General features: G+C 43.9%; 2 protein-coding genes across 7 annotated transcripts in view; one reads left to right on the top strand and one right to left on the bottom strand.

Moving 5' to 3' along the window:
- LOC127065208 (synapsin) overlaps positions 1-22,108 on the bottom strand; it is a gene marked incomplete at its 5' end in the record, with an annotated part of 31,663 nt that extends 9,555 nt beyond the window's left edge. The window contains 6 exons of the mRNA XM_050997252.1: positions 18,332-18,436; positions 18,564-18,699; positions 18,788-19,041; positions 19,883-20,222; positions 20,963-21,019; positions 21,984-22,108. Of these exons, the coding sequence (XP_050853209.1) occupies positions 18,332-18,436; positions 18,564-18,699; positions 18,788-19,041; positions 19,883-20,222; positions 20,963-21,019; positions 21,984-22,108 (1,017 nt within the window). The remainder of the gene's footprint in view (positions 1-18,331; positions 18,437-18,563; positions 18,700-18,787; positions 19,042-19,882; positions 20,223-20,962; positions 21,020-21,983) is intronic.
- LOC127065211 (metalloproteinase inhibitor 1) lies at positions 1,209-18,281 on the top strand. 6 transcript variants are annotated; one of them, XM_050997259.1, is made up of 6 exons: positions 1,209-1,812; positions 3,968-4,103; positions 15,358-15,484; positions 15,589-15,671; positions 15,924-16,157; positions 16,460-18,281. In XM_050997259.1, the coding sequence occupies exons 3-6, from the start codon at positions 15,358-15,360 to the stop codon at positions 16,679-16,681; spliced, it is 666 nt and encodes a 221-aa protein (XP_050853216.1). In that variant the 5' UTR covers positions 1,209-1,812; positions 3,968-4,103; the 3' UTR covers positions 16,682-18,281. The 6 variants fall into 6 exon arrangements, with proteins under 6 accessions (XP_050853216.1, XP_050853215.1, XP_050853217.1 ...); XM_050997258.1 differs by lacking the exon at positions 3,968-4,103 and having other exon boundaries at positions 1,215-1,812; XM_050997260.1 differs by lacking the exons at positions 1,209-1,812; positions 3,968-4,103 and adding an exon at positions 7,105-7,469.
- Positions 22,109-23,541: the final 1,433 nt, after the last annotated feature.

Raw genomic sequence — 23,541 nt, 5'->3', positions numbered from 1 at the left:
TTCAACGACACGACCAAACGCGATCGTTTATAGACGTCGACGAAGAAAATCCTTCTCTGCTTCCGCGAAACGTAAAGAAATTTACCTACGACGTAGAGAGAGGATCGCCTTAAAGACGAATTAACGCGTATAACGCGCTTTCTACTTTAACCCAATTCTCCCGTTCTGCTGCATTCTCGCGACGCGTTTGAAAAGCTCGTAGAAAATGGAGAGAAAGGGAGAGGGAGAGAGAGAGAGAGAGAAGTAAAAGCGCTCAAAAACGCTTTAACGCGCTTCGACTTGACGCTAATCGTGAGCGACTCCAGCATAGGTACTTGTCAGAAATGAAAGAATATCGAAAGCAGAGGACCAGTTAACGCGTTAATGAAAACGCTTTCTCTAATATATTCGCCTCCTGCTCTCACTCTCTCTCTCTCTCTCTCCCCCACTCTCTTTCACTCTCGCTGTTTTTCATCTATACACTTTTTCGTCCCTAAAAGCGTCCCGACGTTTTAAAACCAGTCGGACTTTTAAAGACCACTCGAGCGTTTGCGAAATTTAAAGAGACGAAGGATCTCGGTAGTGCTCGCTGTAAAGTTGGCCGACTTGTCTGCACTAAGGAGAAAAAGGGAAAAAGAAAAAGAGGAGGGAAGAGTGTGGAAATTGTACTTACCGTAGGTGTGAGCAAAAATTCACGACTGGACGCGTGTCGGTTCTCGCGATAGGAAGACCGAACGACAGAATGACGAAAGAGCGAGAGAAATCGAGGGAGGATAACGGAGAGACGAGGATGAGGGACACGGAGGACCGTAAAGGAGAGTGCGTGGGAGGTTGCAAAGGGCTAGAGAGAGAGAGAGAGAGAAGACAAATAACTCGGTGAGAGACGGATAATCCAATCTACGAAGGAGAAAAGGAGAGGAGGATTTTTGATTACAAAGAGGAGGTGAACGCCTGAAGGTGCGACAAGGCGTGAGGGAGCGTGAGAGAGGGAAGGAGAAAGAGAGAGAGAGAGAGACGAGAAGACTGGAAAGAGACCGGAACAGTTATGGATGGTCAGTAGAGTGGGGGACAGAAAGAGAAAGACCGATCGAGATACTTGATAGGTACGAGAGAGACAGCGAAAGGAATCGAGATGACTATAGGCGAACGTTCAGGAGAAACGGAGACGAAGCTAGACCGAGGGACCGAGAAGGAGAGAGAGGGAACGAGCGTGGAGAGAGACAGAGAGAGAGAGAAAGATAGAGATCGAGCGTGCCGGGAACGACGTAAGAACGTAGGAAGGAAGGAGAGTCTCTCGTGTCGTTCGTGCTTGCATTGCTTTTCGAAGCTCGCGCGCGAAAGGTTCGTTCGTTCGTATTACTCGTGGTGCGCTTGCCGGTGCGATCGGACACGTGAAAAGATCGGTTACGAGTATTCCCCTCTCTTCTTCTTATCTCCCTCTTACTTATCCATTCATTTCTCTCTCAGTGCGCGATTTTTACGAGAAAGTGCTCCTAAGACGTTTTAGAATCTTCTTTTAATTTTATTCTTTTACCTCTCTTTACGTCTTCATACTTTAAATAAATAGAAACGCGGTGAAAAAATTTTGTCGTCTCCCTTTTAACTCGTTCTAATTCGTAATTTCTGTATCTCCGTTTCTTTTACTCTCTCGGAAGTCGTCACACTCGCTACCAACGCTGGGCTCGCGTATTTTTGGTGTGCGCGACGGATAATTCAGCGTGGCTTCTCTTTAAGGTCAAGCTGGGACCAAGAGAGAAAGGTCGCGCGCAAATAAACAGCTACGAGAGGAAAAAGCCCCAAGCGGAAGGACTCGTTGAGAGGTCACGGAGAAAGGTATCTATATCGTTCTCTCTTGGTTACGATTTCCACATGGTGGATCGTTGCGAACGCGTTTCCTCGTACCGTCTCGTGAATCTCTCTCTCTCTCCCTCCCCCTTATCTCTTTTATTTTTTTCTCGGTAGAACGACTTTAATACCGTATCGTTATACCGAACCCGAAAGATTCGAAGCTTATATCTAGTATTTATCGATGATATCCATTAGAAGGAATATTTAGAAGTGTTTTGAATTTCAGTTCACGATAGAATTACTATTTTCCAGAGAGTCGCGTCACCGAGTATTATCGATGATATCATTGGTAAATAAACTTGACCACAGAGTTTATCGGATGACGATTATCGATTTGCGTCGATCTAGCTTCAATGGCTGCCAACCGAGTTTCGATATTGTCCGTCGATATACTCGAAGAATCGTTGTATAGCGAAGTAAAAAATGAAACCGTATTGTCTAGTTTTTCCTTTCGTTTTATCGATATCTTATCGGATCGTTTTGGTTATCGGACGTCACTCACGATTCCTCATACTTACGCCCATAAGATTTAAATCGTGAACTTGAAATAACGTTCCGTTTACAATTAGGTAATACGCGACACGTCGTTAAGAATCTAGATCGTCGAAAAGAAATACGAAAGAGCACTTGCACAAGATTTGAAGGTTCGTTCGTCTATACGACGTATCCTTGGAATCTGCCCGTCCTAGATACCTTTGAAACGTTAATGCAAACGAGTCGCCGAGGCAGCCTAATCGCTCGCTATACTTGGCAAAAACTGTTATTAGTTCGAGTAAGGAGGCATCGAGCGTGATGGCAAAGTACTATCCAATTTGACGATAATTTATAGCGAGGAAACTTTTCAAAAGTTTCCAAAACCAGAAATATCGCTGAATCAAAGGATCGACGATTTTTTTTTCTCCCGTTAGCGACTCATTAGTCGTCGCGAACTCGTTAGTCGCGATTTTCTATTAATATTTATTCAGCGATAAGATCGTTAGGTGCTCCTGGATAGTGAGAAAATATTCATAGGTATATCCAAGATCGGACGTTGGAGGAACGTTTGCGAAGGTGCGTAACGATTGCTTCTCCCACGTGAACGCGTCGACTATTTTCTTGGCAACGTTTACGCGCGACATCCGAAATAACGTTGCGCTCGATTCGCGCTCCATACCGTTTGCATGTATATATGTGTGTGTGTGTGCGTGTGCGTATCAACGATCGGTCGCGTAACCGACAATAATTAACGCTTTTCTATCGGCTCTTCACCGATCCTTTCTTCTCTTTTTTCTTTCTTCTTCCTTTCTTTCGATCCAAACCCCAACTCGCCGTTGGATCTCTCTCGATTCTCTTCTCTCGATTACTCGTCCCAATTTCAACGATCTGGCTCGGTTGTTATCATCAGCTCGTACCGAACCATTGACACTTCAACCTCTTATTTTCCGCTTTATGCACCGATGACTCAGAACTCGCGACTTGTCTTTCTCCGCGTCTCTCCGCGTCGCAGTTATTATCACTTTTCTCGATCCAAGTCTCCGCTCCAGTTTCCGTTATCTCTCGACGTCGTTCTCGTATCGACTTGGAAAGGTGGAAGGTGGAATACCTTGTACCTATATATCGGCTGATTCTCTCTGTCCCCCTCCTGTCTCTCACAAAATTATAGCTTTCGTTGCGTAGCACGATTTTTCGCTACTCTCTCCCTCTCTCTCTCTCTCTCTCTCTCTCTCTCTCTCTCTTTCTCTCTTTCTCTCTACCTCGCCCTCTTATGATCGTCGAAATAAACGACGAGGGAGTTTCGATCGAAAGGTGATATTATAATTCATCTTTTTACAATACCGCTATACCGTCTGCTGCGTTGCTGTATCACCGACGTGTATAATATTACATTTATTACGCGTTACTTCGATATATGTGGCGGGCCGAGTGGCGCCAACCAGCCGGCCTCCACCAATACACAGAGCCAGATATATTCGTGTCCACGTACGTACGTACTTGTACATTCGTGTGATGTGTGCACGTAAAGCCGTACCTTCGCATATTTCGCCCGTCGTATGTACCTTTCCTCTCTCTCTCTCTCTCTCTCTCTGGCTCTCCCTCCCTCTCTCTCTCTCTCCCTCTCTCTCTCTCTCTCCGTCTCTACGAAAGTTTATTTCCTTTCGAGGAATACTACTCGACTATGTACCTGGACGAGACGTACAACGTCCTCTAATCGGGCTGAGATTAGAGCCGCGAATCGACAAGTTACAACGGTTCGTTGTTGAGGTACAGCATCGGTTGCAGCAGCATTCAAACGATAAGTATGTTCTATGATATTCGTCTACCCGATGATTATATTTTTCCAAAGAACACGTTCGAAAGATCTTATTCAATGACTGTCATACCTCTTTGGAACGTGACGCCTACATTGTAAGCGTAATTTGAGATCGAGAAAATAATTTTGTTCGGTCGAGAAATTCAAAACTCGGCACGTCGAACGACCTCTCCTTACACAACTCTTACAAGCGTTGAAAATTCTCCAAAGAAATTTATTATGCCTCGCGAGCGTGTTCGCCGATAATCAGGAATCGAACCTGCCAATCATTTCTCGTTTACGATATAAATTATCTATCAAATTGTCCAAAGGAATGAATTTATGCCTCGTAAGATCCCATGTAAAAATAACGACGCGATGATTAAAAAGAACGATTAATCGAAGAGCGAATCTATTTCTTAATAGCGTCCGTGCGGACATTCGCTACCGAAAAGGAAGTTATTTTCTCTCGAACGACAGAATCAAAAGCGATAGTTTTAAATGGAAAATGTGAACGGTGTGAGGAGGTCAGAGGAGCTGAAAGAACTCTATGCTTTAAATCACAAAGCACAGCCGATTGCGGTTTCTTTTGACATTCACGATATTCGTGCCGAGCGTGCTAATTCGCGTTTAGTACCACCGCATAGATCTTTTCCTATTTTGTCCATTCAACGGCGTATCGTCTTTGATCGATATTTCGAAAGACGAGAGAGAGAGGGAGAGAGAGAGAGAGAGAGAGAGGAGAAGAAAGGCACAGGCGCAAACAACATCGCGAGAATCTAGGATTTGAAAGAATCCCGTAAAGTGACAGATGCAAATTAGTTGCAACCGCAAGAACATCTTGCACATTTGACGCGTCTGCGGTCGAGAGTTACGGAATGCTGTACGGAGTTAGCATGCTGTACTTAATTAGTAGCATTTGAATACGACATAGGTGTACTTGGACTTCTTTTGCCTCTCGTTATTCGACACCATCATCCATCTGACAGTCGCCGATATAGCCAGTCAAGGATTTTATTTAGAATTCGATAACGGTAAGGTTGTAAAATAAATCTCGCAGGAAGGAGCGTATCGCGAGGACGTTAATTACGGGCTAATAAATGAGCCGCTAAACCATATCGTTCCGATAAAATTTGCATAATTACTAGAAATTTCAATAAATTCTTGTTCTCGCGTTGCTTAACGCCACGAATCGATGATAAGAGGCGCGAAAGAAAAGGGAAATTAAACGACGTGGCGCAAGTACGTTCGATCGACACAGGGTGACGACGCGAGTGCGACAGCAACGAGGACGATGACGATGTTGTCTCGCCAGCATATTAAATCTCACGAGTTTCTCGAAAAACAATGAATCACGCTGCTTGTAAAATCACGAATCGACTCTGACATTCTTTTTCTCGCTCCGACGAGATTTTCGTTACAAAAACGTGACGTATAGGCGTAATACCTATGCAAGGCACGGACTTGTTATACGCTCGGCCTTGCCTAAAAGTCGCTGGCTTACGAAATAGCACGTGGCTGCGTCAGTGGCGGGGTGTGGTCTTTGCGGTTTTGCCCGTTACATCATCGCGAATATACGGACCGTCTAGTCATGCATTTGCACGGTGGTTGACATTCGTATTATCGTCCACGCTCGTCCGATTCCGTGAAAATTCACGCTAGTAGAATACAAACGCGTCGTTTCTATTCGCGTTCCGTCGTAATAATACGACGTTTGATATTCAATCTTTGAGAGAATAGCCGTTTCGTATCGCGCACATAAGGAAGTACGTACTCGATCGTTACCGAATCTCGTTAACGCGTAATGACGATGATAACAACAGCAACGACAACGACAACAACAACAACAACATCGATAATAATAACAATAATAATGATAGTAGTAACAACGATTCGTATTAAAATTATCACCGATCGGAGTATCAACCCAGAAATCGAATCGTTTCTATCGCCAAGGAATCCCTGGTAAAATTTTGAACGGGAGGAACCTTGGCGATACCAACCACATACGATCACGAACGATTCTCGCTGATCTTTTTATACATCGCACGCGTGTTCTTTAAAACGACGTCTGCCGCGTTCTTTCGCGGGCTAACTATGTATGTGTTACGTGGCTCTACTACGCGTGACTCAGCAACCAACGATCTCATTCACCGCGGAACGAGAATCGTGATAAGCGCGTGAAAATACTTTCGCAAGAATACGCTTTGCGAAAAAAAGAGAAAAAGAACGTTCCGATGAATTTTCTGTCTCCTCTTTGTAAACGTTAACGGAAACGTCCACGAAATATAGTACCCACTTGCTCGCTACGACGAGTAATCGTACGAGAGTTGCCAGATATAAGTATGACGCGAGAGATAAATCGCAGCCGATAATAAAATATTGATTCGAGTAAAGTCTCGTCGATCGGCTACGATCTTTACAAGTCGAGCGTCGCGATTAAGTGGATTTGCATGACGCGCAAAAGCAACGTCACCTTTTATACATTCGCTAATCGTCGACAACGAGGCATCCTCGACGCGCTCCTTTTCGGTAGGAAACGCGTTTAACGGATCGTATACGAAGATGGTTCGGTGATGCGGATGATTTTTATTCGGGAGACGTCTCTCGTCTAGTACGGAAGAAATGATCTATGTAGAATTCGGCCGTGAATCGCGCGTACGTGAAATTCGAGCGTTCGCGTCCATCGTCGCGGCCCGAAACTTTCTTTCCATTCGATATATTTAGACGCAAAACAGAGTCGACGCGAACCAATACTAAGAAATCACGCGTGCTATTTCGATGGTGTACCTTTTATTCTTATTTCGACGATCCGTGTGAAAATGTCTAGAGCGAGATCTATTTCCGTGTCGCTCCACAACGCACGCTATTTATTTATATCTCCTTCTTGCGCTTAAGGCACGTAAGCGTCAAACTATTGTATTTTATCATCTTAATTAACGACGAGTTTCTTACTTAATCGATCAATTAGCGAGAAAGATTCCGATAAGAATTCCAAATAAATAGCAAAGCGCGATTAGTTTGTTCTCAGGAACGCGATCGTTCTCGGGATCGAGGATGATTTCAGCATTCTTCGACGAGCGAATTTGATATCGCGCTCCAAGAAGATTATTTTTTATCCACGATGCGCGGAAAGTGGCTCTACGTATATAACACGTCGGATATTATAGCAAGGGGAAAGTACTTTTTGAAAGTAATCTCCGTAAGGAATTAAATCGTTCGTTTAAAGGCTGAAATACCGTGTGTCGCCGTGTTTGCACAAGTGATCGTCAGCGCGGAACCCGAATGAAAATTCATTCGACGAACGGACCGCTCGAAGGCTCTTTAGAGACGCGAAGAAGTCTGGAATAACGCGCGACGCGGATACGCAAAGGTGTCAATTTTTTATGCAACTCTTAAACCTCGTCCTTCTTCTTCCGTATTCGCGATTATATTTCGTGAATGGCACTCTTGTAACTACGACTTTCCGTCATCGCTCAAACTCGTCGGCGATTCCAATCAAGATTGCGCCGTGCTTGCGCGACCTAAATTCGCGTTTAGAAGTGGCGAGATCGCGTTCGGTCGCGTCTGCATTTTCAATTCGCTTTCGTGTCTCTCTACGTTCCGATGAAACATGAAACTGACAGAAAAATAACGTAAACGGATACGTCTCGACTCGCAATGTTTTTTCACCCATCGATGCGCTCTCCGTTTCGAAAATATCCAAAGGATCGAGCGGACGACGTGAGTCATCGACGATTTTGATAGATCGATCGAGCCGACTCGAGCGCGTTATCTGTCTTACGTTTCGATACAAGCCGTGCTCGTTCGAATATAATTTTTATGATTAATCGAGGAGAAGAAGAGAAGGGAGAAAGTGCAACACGTGCAACGGGCAACGTGCAACAACTTCTCCTACCGCGTTTCATTGGCTGCGCTTAATAAAGTAGAAAGAAAAAAAAGGAGAGAAGGAAGGAAGGAAGGAAGGCACGCGCGCGCGTGCGTCTTATACGGCGCTCGACGATTTTCTACGACCGCCTCTGCAAATGGCATATGAGCTCAGAGATTCCGACGAGCTCTCGCTGCTTGCGTGCCTGCCTGCCTGCTGCCTGCCTGCTGCCTGCCTGCCTCTGCGTTACACGCATGTACGGATGCTGCTGCGGAATATAATAGCGGTAATACGATGGAACTGGGGCAGTCTTGCTTTGAAGCGCGTCTTAGAAGCTTCCCACCTGCGCTCGCGTCATTTTTCGCGACGTATTTCGCGATCCGGTTAGACGCGTTTCTTTTATTTTCTTTCCTTTCGAGATCGCAGTGCAAAGAGAAGAACGCTTGCCGCTGACGTTTCATTAAAGGTTAGTTCTCTTCGATCGAGCTAATCGTCTAGCTTGCGTTTCGAATTAATCCTCGATTCGCCTTTTATTTCTATCCTTTCGTAAATGTAAGTCGTAACAGGAACACATTTTTTATCGAACGGTCCCGATAGATAGGCCTCTCGCGCCGTCACCGTACCGACGTCGTATCCCGCGTTCGCGCTTGTTCGAAGAACGTCGCACGTACCTACACGTATACGAGACACGTTGCAAAACGCGTTTGTCGTTAGTGATAATAATTTTATCTTAAACGATAATAATTTTCACCTTGCCAACGGTTAACACGGTTGTACATCTTGTACACATTGTAGCGACTCGTCAAACGATATCGAAGTTTAGTCGCACTGTTAAATAAGGAAGACGAAAAGAAAAAGAAACGAAAGGCAAGAAAACGGACAAATACCGAGTGTCCGCGAAGGCCCAACGAGAAGATCGTAAGTTTGCGTCGGAAACCGAAGCGTGCCTAACGGCGGTGGCGAAGGACGCTTTAAAACGTGCGAAAGGGACATTAACTATCGGCGACGTTCGTGCTTCGCAACGGATTCTCTCCTCGTCGTAATGGACTGTTAAGGGAATTATGTACGAAACTGCGCTTACGATCGGAAGCCTCTCGAACGACGATAAGTGCTCCAATCTTTGCGATATGCATAAAAAAAAAAAAAGAAAAAAAAAAGGCAGAGAGGAATTCATCTTCCATCGCATCGTAATAATGCGATCCATATAATCCGAAATAATCCCTTTAACGTATGTAATTAATATAAAAATGGCAAACTGCTTGCGAAAGACTCTTAAACGAGATTAAAAATCAATGGGGACACGGGGGTAAAAGCTTTCGCGTTTACCGTCGAATATAATTCGACGCTTTCGCACATCGCCCGTTATATCCCTCGTTCGACGACACTCGTTCGAGCACTTTCAATTTGCGAGCGACGTGCGAGTAATTTTTTCTTCGACTCCGATAATACGTACGGTCCTTTACCGGCACGCGGTTGCGGTTCGATCGCACGGGTATTAAATTCATGGCGATCAATCGAACGTGTAATTAACACCTGTCTTGCACCGGGCATCTGCCATCGTTCCCGTCTTCGCTACCAGGGAAACTCGAAATCCTCAGTACCTACCGTACACCAATGGCATTTATAAATAATAGGGCAATCGTTTCGATCGAATACGTTTTCGAGATGGGAAAAAATGATATTTGCTTTGGGCTCTCTACGGCATCGTTTCGCTTTAAAACGCCTCGTCGTCGTCGTTCCACCGTATCGAATTTGCCGACATTTAAACAACGTTCGCTTTTTGCAACGACGAAAGCTCCGCCGATCTTATTATCGATTTCTAACAGATAATACGTCCGACAAAAATGAATATTTCGATATCGTCGTATACGCGTCGTAAATAACGATTACGATTACAATAAACAACGAAAATTACGATTAGCAGATCGAATGATTTATTAAATGTAACGTACGATTACCGGCGGCGTCACTCCCACGTTCATTATTCTCTCGTTAATTGAAATTATTTCCGACGGACGCTGCCCGAGTAGGACTACGATCGTAGTCGATTTATAACAAATCTCACGATGGAGATTTATTTAAAGAGAGAACAACGAAGCGCGAAACGTCGCCGAAGCTAGTTCGCCATTAATCGCGTCCACGACGGTTCACCATAGATTTCTATTACGTAATACAGCTGCATGACACTGATTCGTGGACTCGTCTTATCTTATGACGTCATAGTAGCAATTTCACAACGGTCTCTACGCGGCTCGTCGTCTCGTCCAACGTTTTCCACCTTGTTGCGGTTTCTGACCTTTCCTTTTAGCTCGATGGCTAAAGTTTGCCGCTTCACGGAAGCGAAGATTAATAAAGAAAGCATCGACTTTACAAACAATCGTTTTCCGGGTATCGATAAGGCATCGATTTATCAAACGGATCGCAGAGATGCGTTGGACGATCGCCGAGATACGAACAGACTGCGCGTATGTACTTGCGCGTACACTTACGCATATAGACGAATATTACTCGAGAGCTCTCTTGGCACGGTCGCGAATCGCACGAACGGTTTGAGAGTCTCTGCGCGTTATTTAGTCTGCGGGTTGATAATTACTAACCGCGTAACCGCTACGCCCATTGGGCCGTCTCTTCCTGCGCGATGCAATTACGATTACGCTTCGCGAATCTTTCTTATTATCGTGCACTTTACAAGATTTCCTTTGGCTTTACGTTCGCTTCGCCGAATCTTTATTCGAGCGAGATCTTCGTTTGAACGAGATTCTCTTACGAAGAGAGTCCGGAATGATCGTTTCAATTTTCATCTTGAAATTATCGTCATTATATCCGTATTCGTATTTAATCGGAAACTCGTCGCGTGCCGTTCGTCCTTTATTCGATTAATCCGCGAGTCTTGGAAAATTGCGTAGAAAATTTTGTGCGACGAGCAGGCCTATGGAGAATCGAGCGAAAAATACGCAAGGATCACGTGATCGTCGGTCTCGCGAAAAGAAATAGAACACGAGAAGGGAAAGTTTAATGTCACGCCACGTTTGGCGTTCGACGAATAGAGGCGATTTGCTTAGAAGACGTTAAAGGGAAACACGATTTCGTGAGATACGAGCGGAGTAACAGTCGGCGCAATGCCAAAAGAAAGGATCGATGGTGTTCCCTTGGTTGCAAGGCGTGCATAAATCTTTCGAACGTTCGAGGCAAGGGCAACGATAAATACGACGCGATTGGTCCTTCGTGTTCTCTCTTTCTCGTTTCTCTCTTCTCTCCTGTCCGCAGACGCGGCCTCTGTAGAATGTAAAAGCTAAAGGAAGAAGAAGGCTAAGGGGGAAGACATGTTAATTGAAATAGGACCGAGCTAATTTGCTCGGGATGAATATAGCGATCAGCGATCGGTCCAGTCCAACCTACAATTTCGAAAGCATACCCGTCGAATCTGACAAACGAAACCACGCGCGATCAATCGCGAGCTCGAATTAAAATTTTATTTCGACGTCGTAGCTAGCTTCTATCCAATCGACTCGACGGGATAACTTGAATTCCGTTTCCGTCGCGAAGGATAGTCGATCGGAACTCGCGAGGCGTTTCCTCGAACGGACTCGACGCGCTCGTTTCGATCGCTTCGCGTTTGCTTTTGCGACTGTAAATTGCGCGGACAAAAGGTGACGAATGATATTAAGATCGAGCTAGCGTTGGCAAAACATCGTTCAATTCCCGGGGACAAAGAAAGTAGGAGCGATCGTGAAAATACGAGGCTTATGGAACTAGCGAAACTGTCCGACAGCGACATCTTCCAGCTTGGCTTAAGAGCGGAGCGGCATGCTTCGGTCAGCTTGCGTCAAACGTATCGTGCGAAACTGACGGACGAAGAAGATGGATTATGAAAAATCGTTACAGCTTTGCGACTCCATGCTAGAACGGCTTTGTACGCAATTACCTTCTTTTTACGAATACGTCTCGTCTTCCTCCCTCGTCCTATCCCACGTACCACTCTCCCCCCTCCCTTCCTCTCGCTTTATCCCCATCTCTCTACCGGACAATAGAACGGGATTACCTCACCATTTTACAAAATTAGATTAAAGTTGATTTCGCGCGCGTTACATCGAATAAAAGAATTGACCAAATAATTAAGCGATTAAGCTAATGAAATAAATTCTACTTTGCTACTCTCAAAGCACGAATCGATCGAGACACTTTCAAATTTAATATTCGTCTAAAACAAGAGTGCAGGTCGAGCCGATTGCAAAACCACGGTATCTGTCATAATCGGGGATTCTTATTCGTTGCCTTTTAAAAAGCCGTAACGTTACGCGATAAGGCGTACGACGCATTGCAAAAATGCGCATAGCAACGCGACACTATTACCCAAGGTCCATCGATTCTCATCTCTCGGCTCGTTCGCACGTATTAGATTATAAGCGATTAAAAAAACTTAAAAGGTTAATGCTTTCAAACGCTTTTTAAAATCGAACGTAACAATTATCGCATATTCGATCGAAAGAAAATTATAGATCATTGCTGATCGATCGAAAATAACTCGATCGAGTCGGTGATTCGTGATTCTCAAACAAAAGTCCCGGGCTTAACATCGAATACTTGATCGTCCTCGTAGTGTAAAATCTAGACGTTTAGAAAAGATATGCGTGATCATATTCCAAGCCGCCTCGCTCACGTTTGCAGTAAGATTATCATAAATTTACCGTGAAACGCGAGAATACACGGCGCGTATTTATGCGCAACAACCTTCGTCTCCTCTCGTCCTTCTCTTCTTTTCATCGGTCTCTCCTTGTCTCTCGGTATAATCCCATTCTGAGTTTAAGGTTAATTGGTACAGCCTTGCGTGGTTATTTAAATCTACTTGATCGCAAATCTCCAGTCACGGACACGAATTATCGATCATAAATTACCTTGCCCGATCTATTTGATCGGAACTCTGTACTTTCTCGAAACTACCGTCTCTCTCTCTCGCTCTCTCTCTTTCTCTCTCTCTGTCCGTTTAGCTCAATCTTCTTCAAAAATATGTATACGCGAAAAGAAGAAGAAGAAGAAGAAGAAAGACGACGCGGTCTCGTAGAAGCGAGATGATTGACGTTTGCGAAAAGAATTTATGGTAGGTTTGACACACGCCCACGCACGCCAGAATACGTCGAAGATGATGACGATGATGATGCCGACGAAAATATTCGCACGTTGTATTCGCCTTTCGAGACGCACTTGGTGCATCATCATGCTAGTCGAAATGATCGATGGGTGGCTGATGTCATAGACGTCGTCTCACGGGGACTGTCTTCCTTTTTTCATTTCACATTGGCTTCACAACGATAATAACAATAATTATTATAACAGATAGGAACTGTACGCGACATTGTCGGCTTGTATCCTTTATCTCTTATCAAGGTGTTCCCATCTCTTTATCGAGCAACGACGCGATTCGTCGCACGTTTCATGGATTTATTTCGTTTAAAACCGACTCGCGATAGCGTGTCCCTTACCTTGACATCATAATCGAATGCATAATTTCACGCTTTTAAACCAAGCCGTATTACGTTCTGTGAAACGTGCCGCGAGATAGCACTTTTGAAATTGCAATTACGCGTAAATCCTTACAATTTCAAAAGTTTCATTCTCGAAAGAAACGTGTCGATTCGGCCTAATGATTGCATTCAAACGTTTGCAATTGATTCGACGACGAGCTTACGATGACGTCTGATTCAAGGAGTGTCTACGTTCGCCTAACATGAACGTCTATTATAAATATTACCAACTTTTATTCGAAATGGAGATTTCTATTTTTATTGACGCTCTCTCGTTCTCTCTCTCTCTCTCTCCCTGTTTCAACTTAGAAGATTGAACGTTGAATGGAAGACAAGACCTTACAGTAGAAAGTAATGTTCATCTGGTATTTAGAGTGAAACCATAATTTCGGTATCGAATAAACAGCAAAGGGAAAATGAGAAAATTCCACGCTGCTGGCAGTCTATGGTGGGTGCTCGAAAGCCGGTTCGATAAATTCTCGAACTAGGGAAGAGGAAGAAGAGAGAGAGAGAGAGAGAGAGTGCGATGTCTCGGACGAGTCCGTAAAAGTTTATTGGTTCTGTCGTTGCGAGAGAAGCTCGACGACGAGAGGGAATAAATTTGGTATAAACGCATGTTAAACGATGATTGCTGGGTGCGCAAAACGGGTCAGCGTGTCCGTATACAGATACGGAGTAAGTGGGAGAGAAGGAGAGAGAGAAAGAGAGAGGGAGAGAGGCGAGACATGTTCCCGCATACGGAAGAAGCACTTATATGTCTGGCTGGAGTCTCTCTCTCTCTCTCTCTCTTTTGCTCGCTCGAGACGTCACGGTGGTTAGCGAGCTTTAAACAGTAATATATCCAAGAGAGCTGATCTCGGTACCTTAATAATACATGCAGTTCCATTTAATGTACGCGGCGTATTGTTTAAGATTTACGTCGATGCATAGCAGATGCGGGTGCAACGGTAATTTCAATTTATTCCAACGAGTTCCAATGAAAGTACTTTCGCGTTACGTCGGACCGTCTAAACTTTCAAGGATCGTTCGTTGTTCCGACGTATGTAGCCTATCTATTCAACGAGTAACAACTTACGCTGGTAGTTCGTTATCGTAAATTTAAATGGACATTATTTTACGGAATATATCACGATGAGATCGTTGAATAAATTTGATGACGTGACGGTGTATGGAATGAATAATTCATCATCGACGTATTCACTCGATAGGAAATAAAAATTTAGTCGGGAGAAAGAGAAACATTTTCCGAGCCTTTATGCGTTTCGTTGGATTCTTCCCAGGAGGTGTCCCAAGGGAGTTTATTTTTGTTCGTCGGCTATAGCGTAAGAGAGAAATAAGTAGGTGCATCATCGATAGAATCTTTCGGCCAGCTCTGAGAATTTCTAGACCGTGTTCGACTTTGGTTACCGTTTTACAGCTATGTTTAGATCGCGGTACAGCTGCCGTCGATAAACTAGGTCGGATTAACGCAGCTTCCGTAATGCTTAAATACCGAACAGGACGAAATTCCGGCTTGTCAATTCATCACGATCACGCTTTTAATTGTCTTCGCTAAAAATTCAGGAAAGAAAGAAAGAAAGAATCGATCGATATCCGATCGATCGGATCGGATATCGATCAAAAATCCTTCCAGCTTTGTCCCGAGGTAAATTTGGGACGACGAGGAATCGAATCGCTGAAAAACAAAAAAAAACGAAAGATCACCGTTATCCCGAACGTTCGTATTCGGAAGCGACCGAAATAATGGATAGACATAAAATATACAAATTCGAGTTTACCGAGAACCCGTGAAACTTTACGAGCTGCTGTGAATTTTCCTTGTTTCACGAGAGGTAGAGAGATTTTATTCGTATTGTGTGTTTGCCTTGCAGATGTGGCGAACGTCCTACTGTACATACCTCCTGTTAGGTTTATTATACCTAACAACGTTGCAGAGTGCAACGGCGTGTAGCTGCCAGAAAGTACATCCTCAAACACAGTTTTGCAGAGCAGACTTTGGTAATAAAATTATTTCATCTTTGATATAAAAAATTAATATACTACGAAGGTACGCGCATCGCTTGCACATTCATTTTTAACTTTTATTTTTTCTTCCTACGCAGTTGCAGTCGTAAGGATAAAATTGATCGTTCACGTTAACGAAGAGAGGCTGGAATACAAAGTGAAGATCAACAGAGTTTTCAAGGTTCGTAAGAAGCGTGGAATATGAAATCGCGTCTCGATTAACATTGTTCTATTTTGGATCATTCGGTGGCTCTCTCGTTGTGAAAGATATACCATTATTCATCGTCGACCATATCCACGCTTATGCCTATAATGCAGATATTAAACGCAAACTTTCCCAAGGACGAATAAAGACGAATGAAATTTTGATCTACCTACGATAGACGGAGGTCCGGTCAAACTTCTACAACGTTCCTTTCTATTTCTTGTTTAGTCGACTCCGAAAGCAGAAGTTGCCTTGAGGGAGAACACCCTTTGGACGCTCGGCTACGATTCGCTTTGCGGCGTAACGCATTTACTTGTGGGCAAAACTTACGTCGTCAGCGGAACGGTGCACGAAGGAAAAGCAAGAATATCGATTTGCGATCTCGCGATTCCCTGGTCCGAGGTGCCCGTCGGACAACGAAAAGGATTCAGGCTGCTTTATCATCGTGGATGCGTTTGCGAAGTAAATACAATATTTTCTCGATATATATCTTAGGAAAGTCCTTTGACAAAAATAGCCCAAATTTTTAAAACCCGAAGCGAGGGGAAGAGAGAAAGAGAGAGAATTGGTTTTCAACGGCCAACCGCTCCTTTCATTCCCTTTCGCACGTTTCGTTATTCTCCAATTTCAATTCGAACTCGTTGATTATCTCTCGATTATTTCTCAATTATGAAGACGAAAAGTGATTCTTTTCTTTTTATTTTTGCAAATCGATAAAAAACATTTCGCGATTATCTCACACGATTTATCGTATTCATTTATAGACAACCTTTACGCCATGGTGGCGGAAAGGTGCAGTTTTGGAATCAACCGGTGGAAAGCATTGTCTGTGGGAAAGTTCTCCAGGTCCGCAGGATTGTCAAGAGAAATATGGAGTCTGCAAAAAAGGTCCCAACGGTTGCTCCTGGACACCGTCCGTTCCATACAAGAATTGCATCAAGGAGTATCAACGGAAACGCGAGCAGGAGAGATTAAAGGAACCTTAACGAAATTCTTTCTTTCCTTGCCTTTCCCCCTCCCCATCTTCCTCTCTCTCTCTCTCTCTCTCTCTCTCTCTCTCTCTCTCTCTCCTCTCTTCGTTTCGTCTTGCGAGAAGAAAACAAGAAGGAATAGGCAAACATTGAAAATCGACGAATTCGACAAATCTTAAATCCTACTTGACATCGAGATCGCTCTTGGAAGCGATCGAAATTGAAAATCGGATAGATATCCGCGAATCTGACCGATAAACGAGCGTAACGAGAAAAGAAAATCCTATTTAAGTCCTATGTAAAGTCGCTTCCGTGCGTTTCTCCCGTTTCTCGCTCTTCGTCGACATCGATATTCGTTAATTGGTATCGAAAGAAAGTAAGACCTTGGGTCGGCTCGTGTATCTATAACGAGCAGTCGCTCGTTAGAGAGAACGAGCGCTCGAGATTCGTGTACGAGCAAATTACTAGGAACATCGAAACGTTAAAGTCATTAAAACTTATCGAAACACCGGTCGGGACAGCGTATGAAAACTTTAGCTTCTTTCTCGTTTTTCATTTTTCCTTCTTCATCTTTTATCGTCACAAGATGAAAGACATCTTTTCTTTCAATACGCAAGAACAAAATTCTAATAAACGTTCGAGCTAGAAAGATGTGCCGCGATCGCGATCGTTTAAGAACGATTGAAAATTATCAATCGTTCGTGGTACTCGACGTTCGGCATACGCTCTATCGTTCATTAAGTTATCAATAATTCGATTGTCCGGTTAGTTCGCGAAGAGTTTGTATCCAACGGTGAGCGGTTGGGAGTGATCGATCGATCGATCGATCGTTCGCTCGACCGTACACGATTATTCGTTTTTCGAATGAAGCGAGTGTAGAAAAAAATTGTAAAGGAATTTCTCTTGCGATGATTATTCTATTTTACGCACAGATTGTATATAATTTCTCTTTCTTTTCTCTGTCTTAGCATTTAATGTATATTGTAAATCTATAAGTTATTTTCTTGCTCGTACTACGCGTAGATTTTAGTCAAACTCTTTTTTTAATCCGTATTTCATTCGACTTGGATATATATTTTGTAACAATCGCTCCTTTCGTCTTTCTACTATTAGTATTTATTAAATTCATCCGCTCGCGTTTTGCTTGAAATTGAAAAATACCGAAATATTGGTCGTCCGCTTGAAAAGTAAAACGACTTCCGCGAGGAAAATTTACCCACCGCCTTAACGTGCTGGTATATACGTATGTACGTATATAGGATTTAAAAAAGGAAAAAAAAAGAGACGCAACGGTAGATCTTTAGGAGTCTCGTTTGACTCTGCCTCGTTTCGTTGATAGTGGCGAGAACCCCGTGTCCACGTGGGTTGAAATTTAGTACAAAATATTAAAACGTATATAGCGTATGTATATTATTAACATACTTTGCATTTCGTAAAGCGATTTTGTAACTACAGTTTACGTATGTAAGTATTAAATCGTTTCGATCGATGAATCGAAGAACTGTAACGAGATATGTAGTACATAAACGTATACAGATACACATAATACGCATTATACATTAACCATGCGATCGACGAAAAATGTGAAAAATAAATTTTTTATCCGAGATGGAAATGCGTCGAGAGAATTAACGAAGGTAACACGATCGATAATCGTTCACTTACCATTTCACGATGATTCGGGTAGTAAGTCTGCTCGATCAGGGGGAAATTATCTTTGCCCAAGCGACGTTGGAGAGCCAATAAATGCGCGAATACCCATGGCTTGTCCTTTAAATCGATATAACATAAAAATAAGTGATCGATTGGACAGGGAGATTCGTGATACCTGAGAGAACGTTGCAAAAAAGGAAATTCGAAAATGAATTCTAGTTTGGTGCCAGCACGCTCGCGTTACCTGGAAGTTGTAAATCGCGGTAAGATTGTTAACGCTCGGGATGCCACCGTACATCAGACCAAGAAGAAGGTTCTTGTAATCCTCTCCAGCGTCTCGCAAATTTTGACGAATCAGCACGAAATCCGGCTTGAAAGATCTGCAAAGAGATCTTTATGCGTCATAGGGATTGCGTCATATTTTCTTTCGATTTATTCTTAAATAACGAATAGGACAAGGACTCGAACCTGATGACTTTAGTACCATTACGATAAACTGCCATAGACACGGTACTGCCTGCTTCGTTCGCCGTGAGGGACATCTCTCGGAATTCCGCTTGCTCCACGCGAATCTCATAATCCCCGTGTAGCCGGCGACCCCGAAAATATTTGCTCCAATCGGTATTCTGATCGTCTATCACTAAGAGAGTGAAGCATCGATCCTTGCTGTAGGAGGGTCCTCTCGTGGCGCCCGAAACGGCTGCTCCCAGAATGGAGGCACCCTAGAATTCACCAGCTTGTTTATGCTTGGTTCCTTTAGTGTCTCTCTCTCTCTCTCTCTCTCATTCGCACACGCACGCGCACCACACCCTGTTTGACCATCTCTCACGTACGGAAGAACGTCTGTCGAGAAAAGACGACGGGCATCAAAGAAAGAGTTATCGCGATATGCATCAACGATGTCCTCTATTTTAATCTATTTCTAGAACGCAAACTAGGTAAAATGTTAGAGACGAGAAGCAGAGGGAGAGGAAAATATTAAGGAGAAAACTATAATACGTTTTAATGATACGTCTCCGTTTTCGCCTACACTTTGTCTTTCGTTAGTCGAAAAAGCGAGAGAAAAGAGAACAAACGGGGCCCTATTAGTACCTTCCTTTATCGGAGAGGTTCTTAACCTGCGAGTCGCGACCCAGTTTTCGGTCGGTGTGCTATATCGAAGGGGTCAACGAGGTCTCTTCGTCGACTTAACATTTTTTTTCCGCTCCTTCTTCCGCTATAATTCTTTGTTTTTCCTTTTCTTAACCGTGTCATAATTGATTCGATATTCTATTCTCTCGCTAATCGGTCGTCCTGCCTCTTCTCGTCTCTACTCGTTATCGAATGAAACAATTTACATGAAGGAGGACACTATCCGATGTTCCGATGAAACTAGGTCGCGACGAGGTAAGCTTTTTAATTCGATCGAACGCAACGTTCGTGGGAGATAAGGAAATAGAGTAACTATCAGGAAAGGGCTGAGAAAGAAAACCTTGTTCCATCGTCGCGCTTGTTTCTCTCGACAGTTGTTCGATCAAAATGTCGCTCCGGAGTGGAAAGGGATACAAAGAGAGAAACGCGAACCTGATCTCTGGCAGCCCCGGTAAGACTCTGGACTCTTTGCAACAAACTCTCTCGACTTTTGGCCGGCGAGGAAGGTGCGCTGGTAGTCCTCGATCCCGGTCTCAAGTTCAAGCTGAGATCACCGCCGATCGGTTGAGGTGGTCCAGCTGGCGGTGCTCCTGGGATCGGCGGTTGGTTGGTCGGTGGGAGCGGTGCCGGCTGAGATTGTAGAGGCCGATCTGGGACCGCCTGATACGGCTGGGACGAGTCCTGCCGCGCCACGGAGGCCAGCCCGGATTCCGTATTCGGTTCATCGTCGAGCTCCGAGCTCAAATCTCCTGACGAGAACCTGGAAGACAAGCTATGGTGGTCGTCGTGATAGCGACAATTTTGCATGGCCGTCCGACAATTTTTCAATGGCCGGACGTTTATCGCTTCCTCTATATCTCGCTCCTTTCTTTTTTTCTCTTAGCTTTGCTCAAGGCACATCGAGCAGCCAGGGTGCAGCTGTGGTGGTGGTAGTAGTAGCGATGACGGTGGTAGTGGTGGTGTGGTGGTGGTGGTAGTGGTGGTAGTGCTGATAGTGGTAGCGAGACGATGACGATGACGATGACAATTTTTTATCGTCGCACGGATAACGCCGAGCCGATAACGACGGGACAGCTTGCCTTTCTTGATCGACTCTTTCATGCGGGTCTTTCAACATCCAATATCTTGCAATTTCAAGGCCAAGCTGTTGGATTCTTTTCAAATACGACATGATTCGCGGGGCTTTCGATTTCGCGTACGATAATACTTTAGAAACGAAATTTCGGATCGGCTCGATGAAAGAATGAGAGAGGCGCAAGGCGGACTGGGACAGTTTGCATTTAGTGAAAGGAGCTTGGAGGATCGTTAAAGTGGCATTTAGAGGAGGTGCCTCGTAAAGGAACGTCGTAGTCGCGGTTGCTCGTTAAAAGGCGAACAAATATGAATGCACCGAGAATGCATGGAAGGGTGTTTCGATCCGAATGGCCACGTCGACAAAACGGAACGGTGCTCCGGGAACGACGTACGGAAAGTGTGGAAAGGAGTTAAGGATTATCCACAGCCAAAACCTACCGAATTTCTTTTAATCTTTCACCCGGACACACGTGACGCTCGTACGCGCCGGACTCTCTGAAATCGTCGAATTTCAAATGAAAATTTGATCGCTTTCCTTCTTTCCAAACATCCTACTTACAATCGTGTCGATCGACACGACACGAACGCATACATATAGAACGCTACATACAAAGTGATTTTATAAACGGATAATAGAACGAACGAATGGTAGACGATTAGCGTGCGCGCGTAACGTCAAGAGGATTAAAAATACATTTAACGATTTATTCTCTCGTAAAATTTGAAAATGGACCGTGTTGCTTCGGAGTCCGTGCAAATTTTGGTTCGCTTTGGTTGTAGATACCCATGATCGCTGAACAGCCATTCGTGCCAAATGAAACGATATTTACGTTTAATTGGGCAAAGAACGCATTTAAATACTTAAATGCGAAGAATATATGAAAAAAATCTTTTCGCGTTGAAAGGATACTCCAGAGTAACCCTTCTGATCAAAATACCTTCCCTGTAAAAAATATCTAACACTTCGCTCGTTGTCGCTCGAATTTATTATTCGAAACGATGAGACGAAAGAAAAGCGTTCCGATTTAATACGAATATGTGATAGTTCAGTACGCGAGTGAGAAATATCTCGTCCGTTCGAAAAAGTGCGTGAATAGATTACGCGTTGAGAGCAAAAGGCGACGTCGCGCCTTTCGTTCTTGTACAACGTGATTTATTCGAACATCGAGAATGACATGGAATCGTCGGATCGATCTTCGCATTTGGATTTTTCCGCATAAATGCCATTAAGCGCTTCCTCTCGCATGCAGACATCAAGATTTTTTAACGGCAAGAATTTCTTGGAGAGACAAACACAGCCGATAGACATCGATCGTTCATCGTTACACATTAAAACACGCTTCTAATGATTATTCGACGCTATAAAGACATGGAAATATTTTCTTCTTTTTGCTTACATGCAAACTGAAATAGATAAAAATTATCGAGGAACACGATAATGAGAAGGACGTTTTCTTACCTCCGTTTCAGGTAGTTGACATTGGAAGTAAAGGATTGACGTAAGCTGGAGAATGAAATGTTGCCGGGTGATGGAGCTGTACCACAATACTTGGCGCAACCGCCGCGGCCGGTAATTTTGATGGATTACGTTGACTTGTTTCCTTCGACGAAGATCTAAAGATTTTTTACTCTTTCCTCGCAGCAATGCCTTTCCTTGGATCCTTTCGTTTCGTTCCGTCGAACGAATCTAGCTCGAAGTCGATAGAGGAGCCTTTCGACCCTTTTGCCGAGTTGCTCGATCTAAACCTGCTATCCGCTACCTCTCTTTCTCTCTCTCTCTCTCTCTCTCTCTCTCTCTTCGGAATTACCACGAAAGGTGGAAGTAAACTTCAACGTAAGGATTAATACGAACGGAAGGGGCGAAATAAGAGAGGTGAGGAAGGAGAAACTAAACGATCCGAGTTGAAATCTAAAAGAGACAAAAACGTATCGAATTAGTGTACGGTTATTCGTAGCTGAGCGATACCGATTCTCCACTAATTCTCCGTAAAAATTCGTTTTTCTCGAAAATTTGTTAATCCGATCTTTGGCAACGTGTCTCTCGAGCATCAGTGCGAATAGCGCCGTTATTTCTCGTTTCGCGAAAGAGCCAAAACCTTTCCGTTCGCCGTTCGAAAGATTGACCTCTCTCGACAACGCGTCGTCGAATTGATTCTACGCGAGCGCCTATCTCGTTCGATTAATTTATTCGTCGTTTAATTCGCGCGGCCGCTCGACGAACAGTCCGTCCGACTCTCATCGACGACGTCGATTTGAATCAATTATAAACTGCGTTCAAAACTTTCGTCGTCAAACTTTCATCTTCCGTTTTTGAACATTTTTTATTGAAAAAAAAAGGTCGAAAGTATAGGTAATACCGAAACACGGAATGGAATTAAAAAGGTCAATCGTTACGAGTGAAAATCGACTTAAGAAGAAATACCTTACGTAAGGATTCCTTTACGTAACGATGTATTAACTCGTAACTTATATCTATAGTTTTTTTGCTCCATCACTTTAAATTGATAAAACGTTATAAAATTGTAGTAAGGTAATAAACGCGCTGGCAACACGCTGATAAAAGTGGATTTTATGGACGTACGCGCGCGGACGCACTCGCGCACAGGAAAAATCGTTTGAAACACAATGGTTCGAAAGCTATTTTTCTCTCGGGAGAAACAGTATCGAAAAGCTCGGCTCTGGTTTCGTCGACGTCCGACTCTCGAAAATTCCAGCATCCCTTACCACTCCCCGTAAGATCTTCGATCGACGAAAGAAAGCCACTTTTCTCTTTCGAACGAAATTTCGGCGCTGTGCTTTTCTTTGAAATTGCGAATTCGTAAAAGCAGAATATAGAGCAGAATAGACGAGATCAGAATGAAACGACGAGCGGCACCATCCCCACGGAGAAGCGCAAAAGACGAAACCATCACGTGAAAACGATGCGCGCCACGTCTGCGTGATCGTGCAGCCGAACGTTGCGCGCTTCGAGCTCGAGCATCCATCTCTCTTTTATCGTGCACTGTGACTTTTGATAC

The sequence above is a fragment of the Vespula vulgaris genome, chromosome 7 (genome assembly GCF_905475345.1).
Source record: "Vespula vulgaris chromosome 7, iyVesVulg1.1, whole genome shotgun sequence".
Classification (NCBI taxonomy): domain Eukaryota; kingdom Metazoa; phylum Arthropoda; class Insecta; order Hymenoptera; family Vespidae; genus Vespula; species Vespula vulgaris.
This window is presented reverse-complemented; position numbering and strand designations above follow the sequence as displayed.